This window comes from Castor canadensis, chromosome 3, assembly GCF_047511655.1.
Source record: "Castor canadensis chromosome 3, mCasCan1.hap1v2, whole genome shotgun sequence".
Lineage (NCBI taxonomy): Eukaryota > Metazoa > Chordata > Mammalia > Rodentia > Castoridae > Castor > Castor canadensis.
This window is the reverse complement of record NC_133388.1, coordinates 18,108,329-18,132,328: the sequence shown is the minus strand read 5'-3', so window position 1 is coordinate 18,132,328 and position 24,000 is coordinate 18,108,329. Positions and strand designations below refer to the sequence as shown.

At 44.8% G+C, this 24,000-nt stretch overlaps 1 protein-coding gene across 8 annotated transcripts in view; it reads right to left on the bottom strand.

Moving 5' to 3' along the window:
- Ttc7b (tetratricopeptide repeat domain 7B) overlaps nucleotides 1-24,000 on the bottom strand; it is a 223,393-nt gene that overhangs the window by 45,821 nt on the left and 153,572 nt on the right. For 4 of the 8 annotated variants that reach the window (XM_074067324.1, XM_074067327.1, XM_074067325.1 and 1 more), the window contains 3 exons: nucleotides 19,404-19,520; nucleotides 12,770-12,867; nucleotides 6,197-6,247 (listed from right to left, as the gene is read on the bottom strand). In XM_074067324.1, coding sequence (XP_073923425.1) covers nucleotides 6,197-6,247; nucleotides 12,770-12,867; nucleotides 19,404-19,520 — 266 coding nt within the window. Of the gene's footprint in view, nucleotides 1-6,196; nucleotides 6,248-8,742; nucleotides 8,914-9,011; nucleotides 9,540-9,608; nucleotides 12,464-12,769; nucleotides 12,868-19,403; nucleotides 19,521-24,000 lie in introns of those variants that run through there. The other 4 variants (XM_074067331.1, XM_074067328.1, XM_074067330.1 and 1 more) reach the window with 4 other exon arrangements.

Genomic DNA, 24,000 nt, shown 5'->3' with positions numbered 1-24,000 from the left:
CAAGGACTTGTGGCTTTTGGAAGTGCTAATTTTGATTTTTGGATGAACTATTTTTGTTTGTTTTGATCCTCAAATAAGCCAGTCAGAACTCCTGCTGAAGTGCCTTTTCTTTGTGACAGCTATCTACAACTAAACTAATTAACTCTTGGCATAATTCCGTATTTCACTGTGAATGAGGTTTGGAAATGGTAATGATGATAATAATGATTGCAGTGGAGGTTATCAGGTTTGGAGAACATACTGTCCTTCAGGCTCTGTGCCTAGCACTTTACGTACATTATTTAATCTTTAAAGAGTTCTGGGAGGCAGGCAGTGATGTCACCTGCATTGTTTATATGGCAAAATTGAAATTTAACAAGGTTAAGTAACTGCCCAAAGTCATATAACCACTCAGCGGCACAAGGAGAACTCAAGCCCTGGTCGACTCCAAATCCACCCTCACCATCCAGCCCCAGGAGGGCTGCTGTGAGCCTCCGCCTGTCTCCGGGTGCTTGGTGCTTCCAGGTGGCTGTCATTATCACTATACAGCCCACAGGCTGTAAAGTAGATGCAGCTGGCTCCATTACCAGACTGCGTTGTTCTAGAAGACAGGGGCCTCTGTTTAGGCGTTTTCAGAGACTAGCGATACTAGGCCTATCCTAGGTAGCAGGTAAATGCCTGTGAAATGAGTATGTGTCCCATACAATATCAGAAAGAGAGTGGCCCCTCTTCCCTACTAATGGGGGAGAAGTCACAACTTTCATTGTCTCAAAGGGCTTTTTGGTATGGCTGTCATCACTTTTAGCAATCTGGACTGAAAGTGACAGAGCACACAGTTAGAATTAAACACTGGATGTCATTTAGTGACCTTCCCCTCTCGAATGTAACTAGCCTATTAACAGAAAAGAATGACTGAGTTTTATCAGAAGTACTTTTTTCCTTCTTAGTTCCTTGTTACGTTTCAGCAGGGCAGACAGCTTTCGTGTTCTGAACGAGGGATAGATATTGGAGCATTTCGAGATGCATTAACAGCAGCAGATGACTAACAATAATAGCAAAAATACAAAATAGTTAGCCTCGACTATTCCTGACAATAATACCATAAGTACAATCTTCCATTGGATTAGAATTTGGGGGACTGATTAAAAAACAGACCAAAACAACATGTATCTTACTATTTCATAGGATTGAATCAATACAGATTCTGGATTTTGATTATGTAGCTAAACAATGAGAAAACACTGATTCTAACCCATGTATGTTTAAGAAACTCTTTTGTTTCTAATCAACACAAATGCATTCCTACCTTGCATACCACCTAGTGTAGAAATGGACATACTGAGGCTTAAAAGGAATCAGAAGGAAGATGAGAGGATATAATCCCAACTTGACATCCAAGACTCTGGAGAAATAAGTTTCCAGACAATCAGGTGAGCCGGGCAGATGCCTGGGCTGCTGTGCACCTCTTATATATCACACTAATTTGAGACGTGCTTATCACTCGTGTGATCCTGGGGGCTGTGTGCTATATAGCAGCTGCGACGCTCCTCCAAGGATAATGTGCCCCTTCCTCTCAGGACACAAAGGCTCAGAAAAGCCATTGAGAAACCAAGTGACTGACAGCTGGTGTAGGCAGATGAAAGCTTGCCTCAAAATCTGGCCCAAGGTCTGTGACCTAATTGTCAGAATGGTCCAGGGCATTGAGGTTCCCTGGAGCTGAGGCGACCTGCAGGTCCTCAATCCATGGCTTTCTTTGCCCTCTTACCTAGACCCTAAAGAGAAAAGGCTGCCTCAGATACCTGATACACAGCCAAGTGCCACTTGAAGAATGGTTCCTAATTTGGGGTTTTTCTCCTTCCCTCCCCCAGGGACTGGGGATTAAACCCAGGGCTTTGCAGTTGCTAGGCAGTGCAAATTTGAGCCACGCCCCCAACCCAGGGTTCTCTTCTAGGCACCCCTTGGACCACTGTGTGGAACTGTAGTGAAAAGATATTTCTCTATGGGTGAGAGGACAAGGAATCAAAGCCACTGACCTCAGGGCACTGTGAGCCCATGCTCTGAACCCCTCCCCAGGTGTCCTATCACATGTAGAAGCCTGCTGAGAAACCCTGCCACAAGTAGGACACTACCAATAGCTGGCACTAATTGCTTTGTAGCTGAAGCCTTGCCAAAAACTCTCTTTCCACCTATGTAAAGAGACAGCTACAGTGGATTTCACACAGACCTCCACTGTAGATGGAGAAACTACATATGGGCCCCATTTCACTGCCAAAATTCATCATTCAAAGGGTCCCCAGAGCCAGTCACTTTGTGAAGGAAAAGGCACAAGAAATGAAGTGGCTGAGTTATGTGTGATCGCCCTGTATTTTCACAGGCAGAGCCACTGAACACATGTATATGTTCTTATCCAGCTCCCTGTTGACTTTCTGGTGGTATTAGGCAGGTGACTACAGTCTGTAGAACACTGCACCTTCCCTCTCCCCTCTCGTCTTCTCAGCATGGAGAAGATGAACTTGATCTTAGGTGGAACTCCACCTACCTAGTGACTTGGTGCACAACCTGAGCCAGGAACAAGGGACAACTATGTCATGTGATGTGTAAAAAAACCCTCCACCAAAAAAGACCCATCAGTAGAAACATTTGACAAGTGATCACTCAGGATCCTAGGCTGCTCCTTGTGTCCCAGCCCTGGAAGATTAGTTCAGTTGCCTCAGGTGCATGAACATGGGGGAATGATGGAGCACATGGGTACACCCCAAGTCCCATCCCCACTCGTCACCCACATCCTTTCTGCCTCGTGCTGCCACAGCGGATACCTGCTCTCCCCACATTTTTCTGAAAAGGAACTGAGCCAGTCTGGCATCAAGCATGCAGAAATCACCCACTGCAAATGAATCCCTCTGCTTATTTTCTCTCAGTCCCAAAATGATTCAATGTTATCTGTCAATAGGGTTTATTCAGCTTCCATCAATTAGAAGCCACCCCCCAAAACAATTAGAATAAGAAGAGAAAGCAACCATTCCAGCTTCTGAAGACCACAAATTCTCAACAGCCATCAGAATGACTAAGCATTGCGCCAGACTGCTTGCTGAAAATTTTTCATTTTTAACAGGAAAAGAATGTCTGTTTCTATAGACAGGGCTTAGAACTACATCCGCCCAACACTGCAGCCTGCTGGCAGCCATGACCTTCTGTTTCCACACCTGCCACCCATACTCCCAGAACCATGATGTCCTGGACTGAAGAAGGGAGGGAGGACAAGTGAGTCGTCTCTTAACTTTTAGAGGAAGACGAAAAGATGAGTGAGGCCCTTGTTCCAGTTCCCAAATTAGGCATATTTTATTGATATCTTTTATAACATAAAAATTTCTGGTAGAGGACTGTCTTTGCTGGAGGGTCGTCTTTGTCAGCAGGGTGGTACTGCCTTTCTGGGAAGGCTGGCTAGGGGAGGTGGCTCCTCCTACTACACTGTCATAGATCTCCTTTCCATATCTATGCACACCACTACCTCCTCTCACCGTGGTGTGTCCACCAGTGCGACAGTGGGGCAGGGCCACAGCAGCATGGTGGTCAACTTCTGCCTCCCACTGTCAACACTGCCCCCACTGTGGGCGCCTGTGACAAATGGCTTTGGCCAGCATTCCCAGGAGAACTTCCCTTTTCCTCTGAGTGAAGAATAGACTAGGACAGCCAAATCCACCTTCCCAAGACAGGACCACAACTTCCCGGCACCTCTAATATGGGTCATGGTAAACCTTGACAGGAAGTGTCTTCTGGGAGGGACAAGTTTGAGGACAGGACGCCACTAAGGCAGGAGAGAGTGGGCATGCAGGGCCAGGTGGCATGCTGCTCGTGCAGTTGGGAGAGCCAGGTGGTCACATGAAAGCGCAGAGGGAAGCCATTTGCAGGCATGCAGGAGGATGCCAGCTGTCGGGGTGCACCACGCTGGTGGCTCTGGGCTGGAGACAGTACCTTCTGGAGGACTACGGTGGGCAGATGCTTGTTTCCAGGCAAACCCTCCCTGCTGCATATTCATGAGGCTGCAGCTCTGGACTGAAGTGCCCCCTGCCTGGGGAGGCTGCTGCTCCCCAAGCCGCAAAGCGCTCATCTCTGGCTGTAGTGCTGTGGGGAGAGTCTACCAGGGCTGTGCTATTCTAATTCCAGGCCGCTACTTCCATCCAAGTACCCCTTAACTATTGACCTGTCGATCGCCTGTAATCCCATCCAACCTTGTTTAAAGAATGACACCACAGAACTAATTGAGGAGAATCATATTAAATTAATATTAATTTAATCTAAATAGTATGAAAAGGTTATATTTGCAAAGGCTAGATGTATATATCCTTTATATTATAAATTTTAAACATTGTAACTTCTCAAAAAATGGTGGGGTTATTATCACTAGAGTTCTATTTACATAAATACATAGATTTTAAAAAATAAAAGTACTTTTTAAGCAGGAGCAGAGGGTAAAATATGACACCTGATTTGTCACTTCCAATTCTGATAGACACTCTTGAATATTAGAAAATGTAAAGTCAATAAAAAGATGTTAGTTAAGAGAAAAAAACATGTGTATGCTGAATTCACTTCTCTATCTTATTTCATTTTGGAGGTGTTCTTTCTGTAACTAACCCATTTTCCCCTCTCCTCTCCTAGTGACCTGTCCCCAAGCAGCATGGCAATCTCACCAGAATCAGTGATACAAAAATGGAGTCAAGAGTACAAGTCAACAATCTTGATTTTAGCATGTTCTTGGAGAGGGTAATAAAATATCAGCACAAATTTCTCTCCAAAATGACAACTGCCAGACCACTCAAGAGTGGGGCCAAATCCTACTCCGCCATTCCCCATTTTCCATCCTGAGGCATCCCTTCCTTTGGGAGCCATAGCTGCTTGGGCTGTGTCTCAGGGAGAAAGGCACCTGGCTGGCCCTTAAATTCAGTATCACTTTCTGCCAGACCATAAAAGTGCATGTAAACAAATATTAAATTTGCATTTTTACAGATGAGGAAACTAAGGCCTAGAGATAGAAAGAGTTGTGATGGTTCCTCATCTGAACTGGTCCTTGAACTCAGGTTTCCTGACCTGTGAGGGAGGAGGAGCTGTTTCCATGGAAAATATCTAAAGCCCCTGTATTAATATATCAAGCTGCACTCTAAGCACTAAGAGCTGCTTGAAGGTTTTCATGTAGCCTGAGTTTCTGAAAATCAAGATTTTTTACTACCTCTGAAGAGCTTGCTATTAAAGGAGCCTGTTAGTGAGATATTTTTATGAAGAGCTCTAATGTGAGGCCAATACCAACATGTGCTTCTTTCTATTAGGGACTGTTCTTAACCAGAAAGGAAGCCACATCGAGGCTGAGCTGGACCTCAGAGAGGGAATTCAGCTTCTTGGGGTGGGGCAGGTATTTGCCGTAAGCTGAAGGCTCAGCTTATTCAAATTCACTGGACCACCATGAACATCAGCATCTCCCCAAATGCAATCCAAGGAACACTAATTTCACAGGGTCAAAAATAAAAATGACGAAATTAGCTTGGGAGCACTAGGTCAAAGTCAAGAGTCTTGAATGTTTTAAATTGCCGGACTTCCCTGAGTGAGTCTTTAATGTGAACTGTGAGTCCCTAGGCAGGAGATGAACTATTTCCCTAAAATACTTGCCTGGAGAGAATCAGGGGGTCTACAAAACATCCTTTGGAAAATGTGACCACTCACTAATGACTTAAAAGCACTTGCCCCTACTGCTGGGTTATTGCTCAGTGTCCTCACTTTTGGCCAATGTGGTTTTAAGTTTTATGATGTCTATTTTTAGGAAAAGTAATGATTAGACATCACTTTTCTGTGCAGCATCATGGATGCACTGGGAATGATGTCAAGATTCAATGGTTCTCTCCACCTTTAATTTATAAGCAACCATCTTGGGGGTCAGGGGGTTGCAGGCTCTGATCAGTTCAGAGGCACTTTTCCTGCCACCCTTCCTCTGTAGTCCTCAGACCAACACTGCCTCCACAGCGCTTAACCCCAGGCTGCAGCTGAGTGCCCTGGAAGCTCAGGGGAGCGAGTACCAGGTAGCAGAGTGGGCAAGCAGGCAGCAGCAAGATGTCCATGTCACCCCCCCACGCTCCCCACACTCGACAACCACAACACACATTGCATGGGGAGGGAGGTGTGATTTTGGAGGTCCTCAGAAGGGTTAATAGATTGGCAAACTACTTACTAACTGAAAAAAGGGAGGGAAAACCATGAAAGTATGCTTCTGGAGAGTTGCCTTGGAATAACAGATCAAACCAAAAATTAAAACCAAGAAACAAAACAGTTAAAAAAATCATAATTAAGGCTAAGAAAGCAAAGATCTAATAACCTTCCAACTGTAAGTCTGGCTGTCTGGAATCAGATTTCAGTTCAAGAGTGACACACATTTTTCCACTAGCAATGATTTTTTTTTTTTTGAACTGAAGAAAGGCCGATTAGGCTTTCCCTTCCACATTTACACGCTCACCCAGCACATGGAAACTGACCAATTCATGTAATGTGTTTTGTTTCCAGAGCAGGAAATTCCAAAAGGAAAGGAAAAATAATGAAACAAGTGGGCTTAGGATCTTTCCATATATTAACCCCAATCCTGGGTCCAGCAGTGTGCAGGGCTGGGCTAGTTGTCATTCCTAGGAAGCCAAAGGGTAGGAGAGAGAAATTCATAAAGCCTCATCCTTGGCTATCTGCTTGGCCCAGGAAAGAGCTGAAATCCATGTTCATTATAACTGTGTCAAGAAAATCTACATTTACCAGTGCATTCACCTTTCTCTAACTAAATGTATCCATGGGGAAGAATGATCCTTGAGAACTTGGGGCTTAGCTGAAACACCTGCTACCTGGTAGGCACTCCCCAAGGATGGAATGATGACTCATGGCTTCACCAAGAATAAACACTGAGCACTGCTCAGGACATGCTACATTCAGCAGAAAGCCCAGGAGGTGCTCATCACCCCAACAATTTACTAATTAATCTCATATGAAGTGCCCTGCTGGAAAAGCCAGTCAGTCTTCCAAGACTTGAAGGAACACAGGGCTCCTAGGATGCAATGTGATAAAAACTGGCAGAGGGTAGAGGAAGGTGGGTTTGCTGTGTAAAGTGGACAGGGCAGCAGAAACATATAACCAGTAAGATCTCATTTTAAGGTAATAAACTCAGCTGGGCGTGGTGGTATACATCTGTAATCCTAGCTACTTGGGAAGGGGAGGATCATCAGTTTGAGGCCAATTGGCATAAAGTTAGCTAGATTCCATCTCAAAAACAAAATCAAAAACAAACAAAAAAAACCCAAGAGTGCTGGGGCATGGCTCAAGTGGTACAGCACTTGCCTAGCATACATGAGGCCCTGGGTTCAATCCCCAGAACCACAAAACAAGAACAAAACAATAAACTCAGTAAAAGCCCATGTAAAAAAAGCAAAACAAAACAATTTTTCTGGAAAAACCAAAGTTGGCAATTGCCCCTCGGCATTGTATTAAGAGAAATATCTGTTTCTTAAGTGGATTAAAAGACAACCTAAGCAGTTTATAAATATCATCTTCCTCTTTCATTTCATAAAATTGGAATTGCCAAAAAGGCAAAGTTTAGAACATTAATATGCAGATGAGTAAGGTCAAGAATGTCTCTTGGTGTGACTGATACTTCACTGCTGTCCTGGCTGTCTGTGTGGATGGGGTTAGCCCAGCGGTTCAGTCGTCCTAAAGATGAGCACATTAGGGAAAGTGGTTCTTTCTGGCAGCAGTCCTCTTATGAGCTTGGGTTCGGCACATGACCGAGCATTTGGAACAAAGACAAGCCCTTATAAATCACAGATCCAGAGATTAAATTTTCTGGCGGTGCTGGCAGTAAAGTGAATATTAAATAGATGAGTGAAAGGAAGCAAAGACGGACTCTCCCAGTGAGATCCATATTTAGGTCACTTTTAAGGATTTTACAGAGCAGTTTGTTTCATTTTAATACAGGGATCTTTGTTTAAGTGACAGGTTCTAGAACTTCCTAAAGTAGACTTTTTTGAAATTTCTGTACTATTTAAAAGCAAGATTAGGCTAAAATGCTGGTCCATTTCCTTACACAGTTTTATGACACAAAGCCTACCTTTTCCTTCCTTTTCTTTCCTTGCGAATGGAGAACAGTTTATAGCATTGTTTGTCATTGTTTGTCAAAATGTGTTCCATAATTCACTGGACTGGTACATGCAGGTTTCTGGGCTTCCCTTGGGTCTATGAGGAAACTGGCAGATCCAAAAGCTCTCCATGTGAGGTGACTGCTCAGCAATGTCTGAAATTATCACTAGAATATGGCCTTCATTCTTAAATGCTGGTTGGAATAAATTAATTTCCAAATTGAAACCCACACATTTTTAGTATTAAATTATTACTTATAGGGCATTATAATTTACCTTTATTTTTAACGGGATTATTTTGTATGCACTTATGTCAACTCCAGGAAAGCACAGAAGGACCCAGAAACAACATTCTAGAAAAGTCCCATTTGTTCACCTCAAGCCTCCTGGTCTCCTTTACTTTTCGGAGAAGGTTGGAACTTGGGCACCAGTGTCTGAAATCTCACATTTCCCTCTGCCCTTAACAGTTCTGGATTTTCAAATAAGCAAGATCTTTTCTCTGGCAGGTTGATGGAGTTTCTTATCCAGCTTACAGGTCGGAAGATTATCAGAAAATAAAACATTAGGCAAATGGAAGCAGGTCTAACAAGAAAGGAAAAACCATGTTTACAGAGAGAGGGTTCCCGGCGGGGACCTGCGTCACTGACTGAATGAGCAGCAGGGGGCCACACAAAGGTATCAGGTTTGGGATGAGAATGAAGATGAGAAGATACAAACAGGTGGAGAGGAGATTCGGTTCTTGAAAGAGAAGAGGAGGAGGAGGAGGAGGAGGAATCTGACACTAAAAAAAGTGAAAGACAAAAAAAAAGGATAAAAGCAAAAAAAACCTTTAGAAACACAAAATAAAAATAAACTAGCTTTTGATATACTCACATAAGCTGCAAGGAAAATGAGGTCATATAATACACAATCATTCCTCTACTCGACAATAGAACCCAAGTACTTTTTGAAGAAAACACATTTGTTTTTCCATTGGTTATTTAATCATTCTGCAACAACGTCATGACATAAAAATAACTCCGATTTACCTGGGCACAGATTCAACAGAATGTCCACTGAAAATGACATGGCTTTAGTCTACAATATCCAGGGCATTCTGCAGGACACTACTCATTTTCCCATTGGAAAGGGTTAGACTTGACCTTCCATAGATTTGTTGTTTATGAGAGGTGCTTATATAAAGTTTATTTAAAAACCAAAGTTTTCCAAAATGCTGTGTGCTGAAGTGCACTGATGTCATGGTCCCAGCGTCCTGACAATGGAGTGCTAAGCTTTCTGAGGTGATCGAGAGTTGGGTACACTGGTCGAGCACTTTAAAAAGGAAGCTAGGACTGCTGCCTTCATGTCTGACAGCTGGTGAGATACATGGCAATGTGGAGGCCTCCACAGCTGTAATTAGAAACGTTTCTAAACAAAACACATCAAATTTTCAAGTTAAAAAAATTATTTTGCTTTGGATAGGTAGCTGGTAATATCTACTAATGAGTAAAGATAATTCCCCTTACCCCATATCCTGTTTTGAAGTAAAAGGAAGAAAAATAACTTTTTTTCATCCTCTATTTATGGAATTACAAACTTATTCCAAAGAAAAGAGAATGACTCACAGCTTCAAAGTAAAGATTGTCACTTCATTTGATTCCTCTTTTTCACTGGCTGGGATCTACTAGAGGTGGGAGGAAGGGAAGCCAGAGAGCATATCAGACGGGAATCACGTTCTGTAAGGGAGGGTTTCTTAGTTCAAGATGTCCATTTAATAAAATGTAATTCCACTATTAGCTGTCATGGACTTTGTTGGTCTGAAGCTTATAGATGTTAGTTCTTCCTGATATCATACTACTGTGTAAAGGCCTGGGATGTACAATCATTGTCTTGTGTTTCTATTTATTTAACATTCTTATCTGTTTCACATATATCCTAAAATTTTAACAGGCAAAATATGATGTCTGGGATTAATCTGAAAATATTCTATTAAAAACCAATGTGGGACAGGAGAAATAGATGAAATGAGTAATAATTGTTGAAGTTTGGTGGCAGGTAATGGGAATTTGTTATACTGGTATCTTCATTCTGGTTTATTTAACATGTTTCTGTAATATAAATTTTAAATTCAGAAATAAATAAATTGAATCCTGGGGAAAACTCAAAACCACTCCAGAAGACCTGTCATCTCACAGGGAGTCTGTCTGCACAACTGGGGTTCTAACCTTGAGACCTAGTGGCAGGATCAAGAGACTGGAAGCTCACGGAGTGTTGGCCATGCCCCTTTCTGATGGTAGCGCTGCATGGCTTTCTTTGCTCATGTCTGTGCCCTTCAGAGTGGATTTAGGAGTGTTGGCTTTTGAATTTATGCAATGTATTTCCTCTTGAAATGAAATTAAGATGAGAGGATAAACAAAATCTGGGTAGCTCCTGAGGCAGGCCATCCACATCTACCCTACTAGGAGCCAAACTAAATAAAACTGGGCTTTCTTAATGAAGATGGAGACATTGCTTCCACTTCTGGGTCAGTCTTCCTAATCTTTCAGTCTCTCTGATTTGCACTGTCACTTCAGAATGTTTTCCTTGGTTGACAAATGGTCTGCAATTGATAAGGTCCCCTAGCATGGACTTCCATTTTCCTGATTCCCTGCTCTCCTGGTTAAACTAATGGTGTTTGAACAATAGTTTGCGGCCCTGGATGCAGGGTGTGAAAGGTCTCTTAGAGGGATTCCTTTGCATAGTACAAGGCGGTCATTGGCCTGTGCCTGCGAGGCAGTGGTCTCCCCACGTTGTTCAGGAAAGACACAGGACCAGCAGCCCGGACTCCGTACACCTGGGTTTCCAGGTTGTGAGTAGGGGACTCTTCTCTCCCAAGAGCGGCTGCAGGGATGGCATAAGGTAAGCGGGAAAGAAAGAATGGCTGGAGCTTCCCTGGGGTAGTGACATTTGGCCTATACCACATAGACATAGCCTGGACAACATGGCACCTGAGAAGTATAACCTGCAGGGGGTGACACCTTGAGAGCTCCAGGGGAAACTTCCCCAAGGCTAAAGAGAGCATGACCAAGGACCTCGCTTATTTTTTGTCATTATCTGTTTTCAATATGATGTGACATTCAAGCCTTAGGACCTCTGGGGAAAAGAAGGTCCAAGTTAGCTGTAAGGAAAGGGGGTCTGGATATAATGCCCGCCCTTGCAGGATGCTGAGGAGGGACCAGAGGGACAGACAGTCATGGGCAGCTGTAGCAGCTGTTTCGACTCTGCCATTGTAAGTTTCCCTGGCTTCTCTTCTCTCCTGGTGTCCAAACTTCAGCTTGCCTTGGCTAGAGCTAATGCCTAACCTGCTTCCTACAGTGAGGGGCTTGACCAGATCCTTGTCAGGACTGCACCCACCAGCAGAACTTTGCTGTCTTGTGCCAGTCTGGCTCTGCCTCACTGGCAGTCTATGCCCACCCATGACTGCTGACCAATGTGGGGCACACATGGGGCTGGGGGGAGGTGGTTACCTTGCAGCTTGGTCAGCAGCAGTTGCAAGCCCAGTTAAAACTGCACTAAGTTTTTTTTTTTTAATTTTTATTGTTTTATTATTCATATGTGCATACAATGCTTGGGTCATTTCTCCCCCCCTGCCCTGCACTAAGTTTTAACTGTGCCACTTCTTCATGCCCAGCTGTCTTTTGACCTGGGAGCCCCAGGGCCCTTGTATGGGATAGCTCAGGCCAACTTTCACTTTGGTGGAGGGAAGCCTCGCAGGAATGCAGTCTGTGTCAGCCCAGGGGACAGGCTCAGTGAGTACTACCACACAGAGCTCCTCAAAGTCCCATTCTTCCCTTCTACTAGGGTTAGATTTTCCAGGGATGAGTCTTTGTTTTCTTTGGAAGGGCTCTGTGGGGGGGCTGGGATGTGACACAAGGACAGAAAAAGGACTTTGAGGCTCTTTTTATGAAGCTAGACCATAAAAGACCAGGCTAGACAGACAAGGATTAAGCCTTACAGAGGCCCTGAGGGTGGGGGAGAAGTAAAAGAAGTGGGTAGTAAATGATGTTCTAGAACTACATTTGAGGCTCAAGGTTGAGTCCCCCAAATTGTCACTGAGCAGTTGATATTATTGGAATTATGAAAACTAGGGAGGTGTCCTTGTTTCCCCATACTCAGGCAGCATTGGAACACAGAAACAGCCCCATGGAAGTATCAGCTCAGAGGAAGTGTGTGCTGTAGGGCCTCTAGTGCAGACAGTAAAACAGCAGCTCAGAAACCCCTGCCACCCTACAGGTCCTTCTGCTGGGTGCACATATGTGTGTATGTACAACTCATTAGGACTTGGAATGGCTGATGTCCACAAGGTCTGAAACCTACATGGAGGGACAGAACAGAGGAGAAACCAGATATGGATGGGAACCTTAACTTTAGGTTCAGATTTTAAACTCCCAGAGCAAGGGGGAAACACAGATTTCAGAGTTGTGCAGGGCAAATAATATTACAGCCCCACTGTGAACTCACATTGGAAACAGACTGGAGAAATATACCTCAATCAAGGGTCAACCTGTTTGCTGAGGACTCTTCTCACCCCGGATCTGGAGATTTCATGCACACCACTCAGCACCCGGACCCTCATTCTGCTCAGCACCATTTTGTCCCCTCTGGCCTTTCAGTCTCACCTGTCTCAGGATCGCTGAAGTCTGGTAAAGTGATTGTATTAAGCTGTCGTCTGTCGGCGATGGTTCTATCTAAGAGGCTGCTCCCACGTCCAGAGTCACTGCAAAACACACTGTGAATGTCAGTCACCTGGAAGGTGGGAAGGAGGAAGTAGAGATCCAGCCAGTGCAGATGCCAAGGTGCAGTGATGCCTCTCGTGCATCCTGGATGTTCCTCAGCATCTCTCCACGCATGAAGGAGGTACCTTGCAACCTGGCTTGGCTTGGGCTGGACTTCCTCTCAGCATTCAGAATCACAAACACAACTGAAACCATATCCACAGACCCTTGCTGATTTTACCCTCTGTGTCATTAAAAGACATGAAAACAAAAACTTCAAGCCAGGTTTTCCATCTACCAGATAGCGGGAAGCTCGTTGTCATTCTGTACCGCGAAGCCTTAGGACTCAGGGAGCTCCTCATCCCACTACCCTCCAAGATGTCTCTACCAGATAACGTGCCACACAGGCCTTCTGAACTCCATGGCTGGAGAAAATCACCCAGAGCAGTTCCAAGAAACCCTGGCACTGAGGCCCCACTCCAGACCAAGTAAGTTGGAATTTCAGGGCCAGTCACCATTTCTCAAGGCACCCCTAATGGCTGTGAGGGGCAGAGCTAGAGTTGAGGGCCCCTGGACCCTGCTTTTCAGAGAGTGACTGGTGATGAGCATGAGTGAGTTTCAGCACAAACCTTCTAGATACATCACCCGGGCAATATTCTTATCTAACAATTGAGGAGAGGGTGGTTTGAAATGACACACTGGGCTAGCCACAGCAGAGCTGTGGCACTTCTGGTGTTGCTGAGCTAAGGAGGCTGGCCAGACGGGATATGAAGGGACTTGGGGAGAACACAGCAAGTTTTGCTGCCTGCCTCCAGACCACCACTCTTTCCAGCTTCCCACCCTGGCCACCTTACTGACTCCCCATATCCAGCATGGTCTGCAAAACAGGCCTACCACTATTCAGTCAGCAATGTCACACGGAATGAAATAGTTAAGGGGCTGGTAGATTTTTTTTTTTTTAAATTCTATGAAGTTTGTAAGCAAAACTCATTGCTTTTTTGCTATCATGATAATCTTTATGGGGGCTCTAAGAGTTATTTTTGTTGTTGTTAAGAAGTTGAAATTCCACAGTAAAGAGACATAATTGCTAAAAGCAGTACAAAGAAGATTTGGTATGAAATGTTAACACCGTCTACAGGCTGCAATTTCCGTGTCCAGTGAGGCAGTGAGAGAAACCCACAGGACACAGAGGAAACTTCCCTCCACATAGACTGTCAGCCTGTCATTTATAACTTCATCCCATACAGGCTCTTTGCAAACTACTCTATTAATTATTTTCACAACTGAGAAATAGTGAATGTCTCTGTGTAGAAGATAACATAAAAGTACATGCAAATTTTCATGAGTTGCAAAACTGACCAAATGTTTTTAGCATTGACCTGCTTGTGTGGTATTTGTAATATAAATAATCACAAAGAGTTAATTACATGAATACTGCAATAGCTCCTCATCTAGGAGACTTCTCAAAATATAGTGACATTTTCAATCACCATGGGGATCCCAGGTGTTGGCACTGCAAAGGAAGAAGGTGCCTGGGTGCTAGGTGGACCACACCTGGGGTGCGTTGCAATCACATTGCTGCAGGTTTCCATATCATCAAGGTTCAAAGCATGAGCCTAGCTGCCATGAGTGATGCTTTGAAAGGACCCAGAAACTGGGGTCTTGGAACCCAGATGGTAGTCTTGGTTTTCATCCTACATCTGTCACTAAGGAGTAGTCACTCTGAATAAAGCTACTGCCTCAGTGACTTCCCTCCCAGATGAGGTAAGGGTTATCTTCCTGCACAGAACTGTGTAAGGATGGAGCAAGACTGTGTAGATGGAGCATTCTGGAGAGTTTTAACTTGTAGGCACAAGCCCAGTGTCATAATACAGTGACCTAGAAGCATCTGGGGTTATTACGACTGGCAGATTCCTGGAGACAACTTGTTCCTGGTCTTCTGGTGCAACTGCAGGTGTGGGGAAGCTGAGTTAAGGACCAACTTCCTACTCCAAATGTTAGAAATCCCAACTAAAGCCATAATCTTCACTTGTGGACCTTCCTCACTGTTAATGACACAGGATTCGTCTCCTTCCACCAGTGGAGAAACTACACTAAGTTATATTCCTCAGTTTGTCTTCCACAGTACCTTTTGAAAACTGCACAAGCGACAATTGACTTCAAAATGGAAATGCTTTTGTTTCCATGTAGAATGTTTTCTCTCTAAAAATAATTAGGTATTTGTGATTGAATGAAAAATTTGCTGAATGCTTCAAGTCATTTTCAGTTCTTCATTTACACAGTGCAGAGTCTTAACTAATCAAGACTTGTCTTTGCTAAAACCCAAAGAATGTGGAAGAAAGGGCAAGAGGAGGCCTTGGTCAAACCTGAAGCCTCAGGTCTCTCACTCTGACCAGTCTCCCTCATGCAAATTTGAAAGTCATCTTCCTTTTCCCCTCTGGGATGCTGTCTGCATTAAGTACCCTCCATGGATCACCTATCACATCTCTTCTCTGCCCGGCCCTTAGGCTGTCAGGAGCACCTCCCATTGGTGCCTGGAGACAGTTCAGGCGAGAGCAAACTGTAAGGACTCCTGAATCTATGACACTTAAGTTGGAGATGTCCACATGTGTAGATGGAGACATCCAGGGAATTTCCGTTCCCCAGCAGGACTGAAAATTCAAAGCACAGTGTTAACGACAGTTAAAGTTACACTGCAAACTATACGCTTCTCTCAGAAATCTTGTTTTCCACAGCCACACAGAGGCTAAACACAAGAGGCAAGGTGGTGGTAGAGGACCAGAAGTCAGGATCTGGAGTTCTTGCCATAGTTCTGCCTATTCCCAGCTCCTGGAATGGTGCCTGGCATGCAATAAATACTGGATCCTTAAGACAAGCAGATGGGAGGGGATTCCTGCTTTTCTTCAAGGCTCCTGAGCCTGGATTACAAGAATCATGCAAGTTCCTGGATATCCCTGAGCCTCAAACTTCCTCATCAGAAAATGAGTATGATATAATATGATATTTGTGCATTTCATCTGGCTTCTTTGAAGATGAAATGAGAGTATACTTTGTAAAAAGAAAAGTTCCACTGAAATGCTTGTGACTAGTATGAAATGAGGTTTCTAACTTTCAATTGAGTTTAGAATGAAGAAAATGTGTTTGTGTGTGTTTAAAGCCTATTTGTTGATAAATCATTGAAAAATGACTTAGAAAGAAGAAAACTGCCTTCCAACCACGGAGCTGTCAACTCAGGGCTTATGACAGAGATGGTTCAAGTGGCATTAACAAGGGTGGGGAGGTGGTTAAAAATAAAAAAAAGAAACTACTGTCACCTCAAGTGAGGCAGCATGCTGTCATGGAGAAAGAGCTTTGATGTGAGACAGACCTGGGTTTGAATCAGAGTTCTACTACTTATTTCATTGGGAAAACTCGGGCATGGTATTGAGCTTGTTTTAGCTTCAATTTTATTTCCTATAAAATAGAAATCACAGTAGTTAATCTTGCAAGGCGAATGCAGGGATTGACGACAACACATAAACGGCCCAGTATAGTACTGGCAGAGATGTTTCAATGCAAATGGTTATTACTGTCCCCAACTGAAATGCTGTGAGCATATGCAGGAGCCTGCTGGGATACTGTGGGGAGACTCTGGTCAGATTCATGTCGTCCTGAGTGCACAAGAACTGGGGGAGCTGTGTGCTTTACTAAGGGAGAGAAGACAGACAGGTTTTTATTCTACACATAAGCAAGGCTGCAGACCTAGGGAAAGGGAATCCAGGCTTCTGAAACTATAAACACCTCACCAAATGCACAGTGGAAAGAATGCTTCTACCATTTTGTTCAGAGCAAGAAATGTGTTCTATGACTGTGGGTGAAACCCTATTGGCACGTTTCCTAAGGCTCAGTTCAGCGACTAGCTCCTACTGAGATTTTCTTCAAGCAAAATTAAAAGAGAGAATGAGCTGCTCAGAACACAAAGTCAGGGTCGAGTCTCAATTTGAACGCTCACTCCCTGCTGCTGTCCATGCCTTCCTCCTGCCTCCTCTTCTGCTCTGGGGTTCTGTGCTGAGCCTCAGGATGGCTTGGAAGGGGCTGGGGAAGCCGGGGAAACCCTGCAGTTAGAGCAAGGGACCCACTACAACTGAACATGTTTGGAGAGAAGGGCGCGAGAGCCAGGAAGTCAGCATGGGCCTCCTCCGGATAGAAACCAACTGTCTCCTGCCAAAATCTTTCTGCTCAGTTTTCAGTTTATTTTATTCTTAGAAAAGGACACGTCTCATGCACTTCTTCCTGCAAATCTACTCTTTCCTAAAGCCCTGTGTGACCCAAGGCAGACTCAAGGCAGGTGGGGACAAATTGCTGCATCTGGAGGTTGTTAGTGTGTAGCTTCACTTTCCCCCCACACTGGCCAGGGTCACTTCTCATCCAAGCCAACTGTAGCATGTCTAAATATGCACGATGGTGAGGGCTGCTGAGAAATATTTATTTGTATCCCAGAGAAGATAAAGTTAAAACAAACAGGAAGCTCCTTAAAGGGGATGCATGTCCTGCCACCCCCCAGCCCCACCAGGCTCTGTGCAGAGCTAGGGTCCTCCATTCTCTGTCCCTGAAAGATCCTTCAGAAAACAGAGGAAGTATGGACATAGCCCAAACATTTGGCTAAGTATTTTTAAAAGGCTTTCCAATTCTGCTATTTTGTTCTCTTCACATTCAATATTCTTGGTTGCTAAGTGGGAGGAAATGCGGGGAGGTGGGAGAGGTGTGGAGAACCAAGGAAAAATTGGCACGGCGAAAGCTGATGGGTTTATTTTCTCCTTTCTTGGTGGGGACAAGGCAGAGGATGTGCTCCAGCATGGAGGCAGCCAGCTGGGGCAGTGTCTGCTATGGCTGGGTTAGGAGGCAAAGACTCCCCCAAATCCTGGTGCTATTGATGGGCCAGGAGTGGAGGCCTTTGGGGGAGATAAAGATAAGCATTTCCCGTTTTTGCTTACAGTCTTAGATAAGTAGGTTTTTTTTTTTAATTAAAATGATCTTTATTTCAGATCAAACCCATGAAAGGAAAGAGGCCAGACTCAGAATTACCTACCTTTCACCAAGAGAAGTGGGGAGCCAGAGCAGCAGTGGTTGTGCCACAGGCAGTGGTTGTGAAGGGGACTCTGGCTAAATCTTAGAAATGTGAAGGTCCCTGAGGAGTGCTGGCTGAATAGCAGGCTGGCTCTCCAGGCCAGGCTCCCTCAGCAGCTGCTCTGCCACAGGACCTGGTCACAGGTCTACCTAATGTCAGTTCACATTCCCCTCGAATTTGAACTCTTGTTTGTTAATTGTACACATTTTGGTAAAACACATCTTATAGGGAGCCCCATCTCCTTTCTGTAGCTACCTAACTGGCACTGCACTTTTATTCCTGCAGATCTCTGAAGACCACATCCACCAGCCTACTTGCCCACCTTCTGCCTGGCTGACCTGGGCAGGCCACACCCTGGGCACTCACTTACCATTTGAATAACACATTTTCAGACTTCTGAGTCTTAGTACTCTATGGGTTGTCCAGACACCTTGCCATGAATTTGAAAACTATTCTTAGTGTAAAAGCAGTTTTGCAGATTCATTAAATTACTTCCTTCACAGGGCAGGGGACACTTAGTAATTTAAACACACATGAGGAAATGTGCCCGTGGAAATGGGCAAATGGGTTCCTGGGTGTCCCTTGGGGGTTGTCTGGCTGCTCTTTCCCATGTCAGCTGACTCTAAGGGTGGCGTCTTTGACTTCTTGATAAGTCAACTATTTTACAGTTCTGAAGGGGCAAAAGTTAACCTGTAGAAAACTGATAATATGACAAATGAATTTTGTCTGTAGAGGTACAATTAATCTCCACACTGTGGAAAAGATAACCCGAAGGAATAGAGTTCATTGCCTTACAGGATACTGCTTCTGCATCTATTTGCAAATTCATTTCAGCATTTCTGCCAATAACTTTTTTCAAATTCTCCTTTGAATGGATCTTAACATTGTTCTGGTTCCCTCATTGGTTAATGAGGTAAATAAAATCTTTGATAGGTGTTTACTTTATATTTGTATGAGTCATGATTTTAACTTTTGAAAATTACATTTTTTCATGCTAATAGTGATTCCACTCTTCTTAGTAGGATGCAGCCCATTGTCCATACAGGACTTTTAAATATTACTATAAGAAATCCAACTGGAATATATCATTGACTGCTCTACACATAAATTACTAGAAAGATGATCTGTCTTGTCACAGGAGTTAAGTAAACGGCTGGTAGAGAGAAACAGGAAGATCATTTGTGAACTGAGGCTAAGAGTCACCGTGGCAGCAAAGCAAAAGCAATCCATGACTTGGAGGCTTCATTAGCCACTGGGGGAAAATTCCCTCAAAATGGTGTGAAGCTTCATTACTAACGATCTGCCACTCATGGGGACCTGGGGGTTCAGGGGTGATGGAGTTAATGCCTGCTAAATGCCCATCAGCAATGGCCCTGATAGACAGGGACCCATGCAAAACGCTACACAAAACAGGCCCCACTGGCCGCTTACCTGGGATTGGTTAGGTTGTAGCAGGATTTCCATATTTGTAACATGTGCTTACAGGTGAGCAGTGCCTCATCTGGACCCCGGCAGAGAGACTCCAACTTCACTTTGGAAAACAGTAGTCTATAGTGGGAGACAAGAAAAAAAACAACACAGCTTAAGCCAGAGGCTGCTACTTGACCAACTGAACCAGACAAAGAGGTGGACTGGGCCCAGGGGCTGGGGGTCTGTGCTCATCTTAGAATGGTGATATCTGCATGCCTTCTAGGGGAAGCAGTGACAATAAGGCCAAGGATTCCTGAACCCACAGCTCAACACATGGATTTGCATAAGTCTCACCAAGGAGGCAAATGTGAGCACAGGATGACTAATTGTGGTCATGTTAAAAGCATCAGAGTGACCAATTTTATTCAGAACACAGATTTTATTAAGAATGTGCTTTTTAGAACACAACCAATTTATCTGTGAAGCTTCAAAAATTCATTAAAAGTAAATCTAGATTTATTTACAAAATTACACAAGAGATATGACTCAGTTGATATAAATATCTACAGCTATCCTTCTGGGATGATGTTCATCCTCTCAGAGGCTTCAAAAACCTGCCTGAAGGCACACGAGGAAAAGGGGCCTCTGGTGCAGGCCTCTCCTCTTGGCCTGTCCCAGTTCTGTCATCTGGGGGCCAGACTTCAACTCCCTCCACAATCATCAAGGGATCTCTTCCCTATTTTTGTTGCCACCAGTGGCCTCAGCCTCCATCCAGACCTTCTGAGCACTAAGCGTAGAACCTTCTTTCTTAGACCCTCAGCCTCACCCGACTCCAAATTTCTCCTATCTCTCTGTAGACAGGAGACTATTGATTGCAGACCTCAGCTCTCTCCTTTCCTGGACTTGCCATGCCATCCTTCTTGGTGGCCTTCCTGTCCCTGGATTAGCCCGGCTCTCAGAAATCTTATCATACACATCTCCTACAATCATTTTCAGCTCCAGCTTGAGAAACCAACATGATTCCTTACTGCCTGTGATAGGAAGTCAAGTCCTTCTCTGGTGCTTCAAGGCTCTCATCTCACTATCCCATCCTGTGCTGTGTGTCCTGTTGAACCCATTAATCCTATCAGCCTAACTCACCGACCAAATGCTGTTCCTCTTTCAACTCAGTCACTATAGTGCCCTGTTCTCCACTGTAATCCCTGCTAGTCCACGTCCCTCTTCAGTTCTTCCCCAAAGCAGCTAACTGCTGACTCATCACATAAGCCCCCCCCCCCCACCACTACCACTTTCACACCTTTATCTTGTCCACTCAGCAGGTCCCCTAGCAGCTGGAGTGTGTTGTTAATAACAATGAAGAGAGGAGAAGGAGAGGGAACATCTGCAGCTTACTGAAGGCCTCCTATGTGCCAGGCCTGCATGTGCCACTTACAGATTCTGTCAACATCATCTCTGCAATCACCTTTCTCAGTAGTGGGATTTATCACTCTCCAAAAGATAAGGTGCCACTGCCCTCTGGCCAGTTGCTTTCTGGATGTGATCTTTGAAAGTATAGGAGCCTCTCTCTGGTCTTCCCCTCGGTTCTATGGACCTTTCATCAGCATTGCTCACTGGCTGCTTTCTCTATAAACCATGAATGATCAAGAAGTGTACTTTCAATGACATAACTTAGAAACACAGGACAGTTCCTCAGCCGTGCATGATGCAACGCCCTCACCCAAGGTACCTGAGTGGAGCCGAGCCTCTCCACTGTGAGAGATGGGATGAGGTTGGCCCACAACCTCACTGCCTCAGTTCAGAAATAAGAAATCAAATGCTCAGGAATGGGTCCGCTCAAGCCACTCCCTCCCAATGGAACACAAGAAGCCTGAAGGTGCTGGGAGTTCCCTGGAGGTTAGGGCTTCAGCCTTCCCAAGCCCAGATTTGCAGAACCTGGGCTGATGGGGCTACAGGCCAGGTAATGAGAAGGATGGAGTCCTTGATCAACAAGCAGATAAGGTGAAGAACAAGCCCAGACATGAGATCAGGGCTCGGCTTCTTTCTCACAGCATCTCTAGAAGCAGAAACTCCTTTGAAGCCTTACCAGGGAGGCCTCAAGGAAATGTCAGACACACAGGGGTTTAAAAAGAACCAGGAGCTGACTCCTGTTAGAGCCTACATAGTCCAGAATGTGACAGGAGGAATTTTCTACCAGAATCTCCTACCAAATTCAGTTCAACTGGGGGATGCATTATAAGGGAAGGAGAAGCTCCTAAGTGGTCACCTGTCAGCCTTTGGTGGAGATCTGTTTGGAAGCCCAGGGGCTACTTTGGATGGGGGGTGGTGGATGCCAAGCAACTGTGAGGGATCCTGAGACCCCTCTTAGGACTGTGGGGCCCAGGAGGTGAACTTCTGGGTAGGAGGAGACACCAAACTTCTGTGGCTGGGTCAGGCTCAGAGGGGGCCATGGAGGTGGTGGGAGGGCTTCCCTGCCCAGCAGGCAGCGGTGTGGCACTCACAGCAATTAGCCACAGTTCCTTTCCTGTACCCACAGTATAAAAGGCTAGAGTGCGCCTCTAAGCCTCAGCTTGGGGGAACAGTTCTGTGCGAGGCTTCTTGGCTGGAAAAAGAACTTCTAATTAACATAAAATAACAGCTTTCAAACACTTGACTCAGGATATGGAGTTGAAAGGTGTGGGCTGGATTTAAGAGAACCAGACAGGAAGAACAATAGTAGAATTGCTGCACACAAATGATGGAAAACGCACTTGGAAGTGAGACAGGGGGAGCAGCATGAAGGAGCCTGGCAGAGGACAGTAGCTGGGGAGCCCAGAGAACAGGCAGCAAGAGATACCAAAGCCACCAGCCATTTTGCAGCCTGTGCCACACACCTGCCAGCCTGGCTCTGACACCCGTGAGTGCACACACAGGCAGAGCAGGAGAGATGGTGTTGCCTTTGCACCCTTTCCCCAACCTCAGCGGGTTTATCATGCAGGAAGCAGTGCTGAGCATAGAGCCAGCAATGCCTGTCATCGGATCTGCTGAACCCTGGCATCCCAAGGACACTTGAGAACATCTGGTGGGATGGGAAGTAAGTCACGTTAGCACAGAAATACAGACTACACAAACATGACTAGCATTAATTGCTGCAGTTGATACCCAAAGATATTACAGATTCAACCTACTGAGGAAACCCCGAGGCAAAAAGACAAGTGATGAGAAAGGATGGGACAAACAGCATCGATGCATTACAACATGTCTCGCTGTCGACCTGCTACAGAGAGCACAGGAGACTGCCAGGTGGGACCAGGTGTGGTCACATTACCAAGTCCAGCCACGACTCTAGTAGGAAGCTACGTGTTTGGCGAATGTTCTCTTCCCATACACTATACCTTGCTCAAAGTTCATTAATCTAATTTAAAAAATATTTTGCTTAGAGACTCATTGAAAACTTACATAAAATGAATGAAGAAATGAAGAATACTAAAACACCAATCAGACTCCATTACTGATAACCAAATCTAGCATCTTCTACAATGTCCTTTGTCATCTGGCTCTTGCCCACCCACTTAGCCACCAAGGAAATTCTTCTTTACCCATCACATGCCACCCCCACCTGAGCCAAGGCCGACCTCCCCCAGCCCCATGGGTCTTTGCACATGTTGTACCCACTGTCTGGAATCTCTTCCACCAACCCATTTCTGCCTTTTAAGCACCACTCATCTTTCAAGATTCAGGTCAAGCCACCTCCTCACTGAGGGAAGGCAGCCTTATAGAATTGAGGTGAAACTTTCCAGATGGAAATGCAATTACAGAAACGATGAAAGCTCATAACTGTGGAATAACAAGTTACAAGTCAGGAAACTTCTAGTTTCAAGACAAAGTAAAATAATAATAACTGCAGCTGCCGGATATTTAAATATTCAATCAGTGATTCCTATCACAACTCTGCAAGTTAGGCAAGAGTTAAGTAACATGCCCAGGTTTACACCACCAGTGACTGGGAGAATGGATATTTAACCCTAAATCTATCTGCCTGATTCCAAAGCACTGAACAAGAAATAGAGGAAAATGACTTCAAACCTAACTGTACTGCTGACATTAGTGAAGGCACACAGCATTTTCTAATCGTTTGCCCTTTAAAACCCTGAACCGTAGAAAGCTCTGGGTCAGATGCTGTATGGAATACAACATCATATAAAGTACAGTCCCTGGCCCTCTGAGAACTTTTGGTCCATTTGAGGCCAAGGTGTGGCCAGGAACTTGAGGATTGAGCTGTTGGGGCATGGCTCCTACAACTCATAAGCGTCTCTGAAGGACAATTACATATGTGCATATGTTTGTGCCTTGCCTTTCATCCCAAAGTCTGGTGCATGTAAAATTCCAGTTATCTAGCTGTGTGCTAGTGGTTTACACCTACAATTCTAAAGCTACCTGAGAGGTTGAGATTGGGAGGATTGAGGTTTGAGGCCAGCACCAGCAAATGTTTCACGAAATCCCATCTCCAAAAATAACTAGATGAAAATGGGCTGGAGGTGTGGCTCAAGTGGTAGAATGCCTGCTGTGCAAGCATGAATCCATGCCCTGCCCTCCCCCCATTCTAGTTTTCTGAAGGATCCAGTTCATTAAAGTTTTACTC